This window comes from Azolla caroliniana, unplaced genomic scaffold, assembly GCF_043228905.1.
Source record: "Azolla caroliniana isolate FFs.n. ecotype wild unplaced genomic scaffold, voAzoCaro1.0.p SCAF_8, whole genome shotgun sequence".
Lineage (NCBI taxonomy): Eukaryota > Viridiplantae > Streptophyta > Polypodiopsida > Salviniales > Salviniaceae > Azolla > Azolla caroliniana.
Genome location: NW_028230443.1, coordinates 15,447,487 through 15,452,704, shown reverse-complemented (window position 1 = coordinate 15,452,704; position 5,218 = coordinate 15,447,487). Strand labels below are relative to the sequence as shown.

At 42.9% G+C, this 5,218-nt stretch overlaps 1 protein-coding gene across 1 annotated transcript; it reads right to left on the bottom strand.

Annotated features, from left to right (window-relative positions):
• Positions 1-556: 556 nt before the first annotated feature.
• On the bottom strand, positions 557-4,483 carry LOC147861068 (uncharacterized). Its single transcript, XM_087323402.1, has 2 exons — positions 3,143-4,483; positions 557-3,019 (listed from the first exon to the last, which is right to left on the bottom strand). The coding sequence occupies exons 1-2, from the start codon at positions 4,480-4,482 to the stop codon at positions 1,546-1,548; spliced, it is 2,814 nt and encodes a 937-aa protein (XP_087179528.1). The 5' UTR covers position 4,483; the 3' UTR covers positions 557-1,545.
• Between the last annotated feature and the right edge of the window lie 735 nt (positions 4,484-5,218).

The following is a 5,218-nucleotide window of genomic DNA, read 5'->3' as shown; positions in this document are numbered from 1 at the left end:
TTTCCGGGGTTTGACATGATCAACCTGCAACTCCATGAGATTTTACACAAAAAACCACTTTCATTTAATAGCATGGCAAAGAATCCTTCTAATTTCCTAGTAAACATATTTACCTTTCCCATTTTCATTTAGATGCTTACATAAAAGAAAAAGACACCTTTTGATTAGGATCAATCAATCGTGTACCCAAACACAACTCGCAAAACCACAAACTCAATCTTCAAGCTTTGTAATGAGAATGACGATATAGAAAAGACAGAAAACACTCGTACATGGAACAAAATCTGGAGGAATTTATATATAAATTTCTCTTAACCATTCGCTATTTTGTCATATTTTCCTATTAACTCATGCATGCAAACAGAACTCAGCCGATTAAGAGTGAAAAGAAGTAGCTATAAAACTCAAACACTGGCAAATTCCAGGTCCAAGTCACTAAACCTCAAGGCTCAAGCCCCATACCCTTACGTATGTACCTGAAAAATCTTTTCATGAGATTTAAGTAAAACATCATTCCATAAGCTGCATAATTGTTCATGATGAGAAAGACTGTACATTCAACAATTGTTAAAACTCAGATTCATGTATATACTATTACAAAAACTGTTCTCTCAGAAACCTAACAATCTTGTCCTTTGGGGGTATCAAATAAAACCTTTGAGATATGAGATGAAAAGAACTCTCTAAAAATATCCAAATCACCCAGAAAGAAATTTCAAGCTTCTTTCCGGAAAGAATCAATGGCGACTAAAACATTCAAAAACAAAACGAAGGAGGAGGACCGTATTCTCAATTCATAATTGGGGATCATAAAAACCCAAGAATTCCGTCTTTTTTTTCAAATTACAAGCCATGCAATAATCATTCCACCATACCAGGGCTTTGAAAAAACTTTTGATTTGGAAGCCATGTCATGTTCTGGTATAAATATATGTATAAAAAGAGAGTGGGAACTGGTAGTTGTTGCTTCCACTGGAGACCGGTAGTAAATCTTTTGCTAGAGTATAACCTCTCAGACGTCATTTTTCCATGCTTTCATATCTTCAAATAAAGATTGATACCACTTCATTACATGTGCATACATATACAGCATCACCTTTGATACATTGTCTCCAAATTCCACGGGTTTATGGATGTAGACTAGGACTTGTACCAATTCATCCATACATATATGGTCATGCTGCATTTTTTGAATAAAGCTGTAGCCATCTCAGGGACATCACCAGCCCTGTGATCTTTTATCAATGGGGCTAGCTCTGTTTGGAAGAAACCTCTTGTCATCTCAGAGACATTATCTGTACCACTTCATACATTTGTGTATGGTCATGATGCTCACATGTCGCTGCCTGTACTATTTGTGTTTCTGAAAAATGGAATACATATGCGTTTATATGGCCATCTCTACTTTCAAGAAGAATCTCTACATGACAGAGCAATCATTTCAACCTGCACCACTTCTTCACCCATACATTTGTGCTTTGATAGAGTACACCCTGAATACATATGGCCACCTTTGCTTTGAAGAAGAAGACAAAGCTCTAACTCTCAGAGACTCTCGTCACTCCCAGGTTTTATAGACTCAAGAACCTGAACAACTTCGGCCATACTTGGCCTCTTGGAAGCTGTCTGAGTTGCGCATACGAGACCAAGCTTCAGAATCTGCATGACCTCAACCTCAGGCGGATTTCTTAAATTACGATCAATACACCTGATACCTCTCCCTTCTTCCATGGCAGACCTCACCACATCACATAGAACCACAGAGGAATCACCTCCGTGATCATTCTCATCTACAGGATGCCGACCGGTGGCAAGCTCAAGCAGGATAACACCGAAGCTATACACATCGCACTTGTCATTTATACGTATACTTTGACAAGCTAGCTCCGGTGCGACATAGCCTAATGCAGAATAGAACCTTCTGCTTGTTACATAGGTATCCAGCATCGGAAGGAGCTTTGAAAGTCCATAGTCCGATATGTGAGGCTCAAAGCTATGGTCTAAGAGCACATTTGAGGACTTCAGATCTAGATGAAGTACCTGTGGCCTACAGTCATGGTGAAGATATGCGAGACCTCGGGCAGTTCCAAGAGCAATCCTAAATCTCCTTCTCCAATTCAGCTCACCATAGCTATCATCATGCAAATGGGAATGCAAGCTGCCATTAGGGATGAAATCAGAGAGAAGAAGCTGCATAGCCGAGGACCAGAAATACCCTTGCATCACGACAACATTAGGATGCCTGACATTAGCCAATCGACCTATCTCTTCTTCAAATTCTTCTGCATTCTTAATTCTTCCCAGAGTTTCCAGCTTCTTAACGGCAAGAGAAATTCCAGCATCAAAAGTTGCTTTATACACTGTCCCAAGGGTTCCATTGCCAATAATACTATCCTTATCCAAGAGAGCTTTCGAACCTGCTTCCCAATCTTCATACTTTGCTGGTAAGGTCTTACTGAAGAGAACAAGCTTCCCAAGGATGGGGCTTGTCTCCGGAGAAGGAGGCGTGCTCTCATAAACCCTTTCCTCAGTCATCTTCTTCAATACTCGGAAATTCATCAGGAAGATAAACACAACACCAAACGCGATGACGGCAGTGGCAACAATGGCAGCTATGGCAGGAGCTCTCAGGACACGTGGTCTCTTCTCTGGTGAAGGAGGAACAACGGCAGTAGCAGATGCGCAACTATTCACAAGCGGAGAGCCACACAGACCAGCATTACCAAGAAAGGAAGTTTCGTTGAACCTTTGCAAAGAGCCATTGCGAGGGATGGAACCAAAGAGACTGTTAAATGAGACGTTGAAGAAAGAGAGAGATCTAATGTTCCCCAATGAAGAAGGTATCTCTCCAGTCAGCTTGTTGATGGAAAGATCAAGCTCTTCTAGGTTTGAAAGGTTCCCTAGAGACTCGGGAATCTCACCGGACAGACCATTTGCTTCTAAGTCGAACAATTTCAAGGACGTCAAGTTGCTAAAAGACTCAGGGATTCGTCCTGTTAGATTGTTGTGCGAAAGATCACTGCCAAATGGCGATGAGATTTCAGAATCATCCAAAGATTTGAGAGATTTCTCTACTATTCACACATATAACATGATCTTAGATACATTTAGGCACAAAGACATGCAACACACGTATACTTACAGCTCTAGAAGAAACCTGCAATCTGCAAGAGACAAAGGAATGCTTCCATTAAGGCTCATATTTTCCATGTCCAAGATGATCAGATCTGAAATGTTGCCTATCTCAGATGGGATGGATCCTCCTATACTTGGATTAGAGCCGAGTCTCAGAATCGACAAGCTGCTCAAGCTTCCAACCTCTGAAGAAATCTCACCGCTCAGGTTATTATCACTAAGATCAATTGTCTGTGCTGAGAAAAGACGCCATAGCTGGTCGGGAATAGAGCCTGACAGATGATTAGTAGAAAAGTTCAGGAACTGAAGCTTCACACAGGCTGCTATTGTCAGAGGTATGGAGCCTGTGAAGTTGTTTGCAGAAAGATCAAGCAACTGAAGGGATGGACAAATAGCTGAGTTTTGATCAGATGGTGTTAAGGAGCCAGATAAGGCATTGAAAGAAAGATTCACGAGCTGCAGGTTCGGATGAAAAAGAAGACCTAAAGGAAGCTCGCCTGAGAGATGATTTTGCCCCGCCGAAAGGAAAGTCAGATTGCCAAGATTGACGAGAGAAGGTGGAATGGAACCGTCTAAGATATTATTGCCGAGGTCGAGATGGCTCAAAGAAGTGCATTCTGCAAGGGAAGGAGGAATGATTCCAGAGATACGGTTATGGCTTAGCGAGAGAAGCTGAAGTAAAGGGAGAGTGCTGAAGGCATCAGGTATGAAACCATCAAAAGAATTAACAGAGAAATCTAAACCTTCAAGACGAGGGCAACTCGCCAGGGATGGTGGCAAGGAGCCACTTAGATTATTACGAGACAGGTCTACATATCTCAATCTTCCACAGAGAGTGAAGAGCGACGCAGGGATCGGTCCAGAAAGACAGTTTCCTGACATATCTACCATGCGTAAGCTCCCTCCAGAGTTGAGTCCTTCAGGAATGGAACCACATAAGACATTCCTGCTAACGTTAAGTTTCCACAGGGAAGGCATTGAAGCAACGGCAGCAGGAATTTGACCTGTGAAGGAATTGTTAGAGAGGACGAGAGCTCTAAGGCGACCGAGCTTGCTAAGCTCCGTGGCTATGGAGCCTGAGAGTTCCTTATTCTGCAGGAGCAGCTTGCTCACATTACCGTTTTCATCGCAGACAACACCTAGCCAGGCACAGGGAGTTATGTCTGCGTTGCTCCACAGGGAAAGTGCTCCCAGAGGGTCTGCGGTTATCTGTTGGCGGAAGGCTAGGAGCGCTAAGCCTTCATCATTGAGAGCCATTGAAGACAGAGCGAAGAAGAAGCTCCACAAAGAAAGAATCAGGAGAAAGGCAACATCAGAAGCTCTGGAAGCTCCACTCAGCGTAAGCATGATGATAGCTCTCGAAAGCCGATGGTGATGGAGACTTATATATATTCAGAGAATTCTTATCAAGGAATCGAGCGTGAATTATATATATACCGTTTGGAGGAATTTTTTTTTTGCGCAGTAGTTTGGATCCATAGTTTATCCAGGTCTGCCTGCAGAGATGGCCATGGTTGAAGAAGAAATGCAGTAGCCGAAGATGGAAGAGCTCCAGCGAATTATCGCTGGAGAATTAAGCTGAAGGGAAAGCGGCGACTGCGATCTTACCGAGCTGAGGAATGGAGAGGAGCCATCATCAAAAGAGCAGAAAACGCGACGAAATTGTCGAAACAGGTACGCAGCGACAGAAAGGGGATACAGGAGGAAAAGGATATGCGTAAAGCAGAGATCATATCAAAGCAGAGATCACATCAAAGCAGAGATCACATCAAAGCAGAGATTAAATCAGGTAAGAAGAAGAACACCGAAGAGAGAGAGAGAGAGAGAGAGAGAGAGAGAGAGAGAGAGAGAGAAAGGAGAGATGCATGCAACAAGGAAGAAGAAGAAGAAGAAGAAGAAGAAGAAGAAGCAGCAGCAGAAATCGAAGGAAGAATCAGAGCTTCTGCTTCGTCTGCATCTTCTTCTGCAACTTTTGTTCTGCAGAGAGACAGAGAGAGAGAGTGTGTGTGTGAGAGAGAGAGAGAGAGAGTGTGTGTGTGTGTGTGTGAGAAAGAGAGAGAGAGAGAGAGTGTGTGTGTGTGTG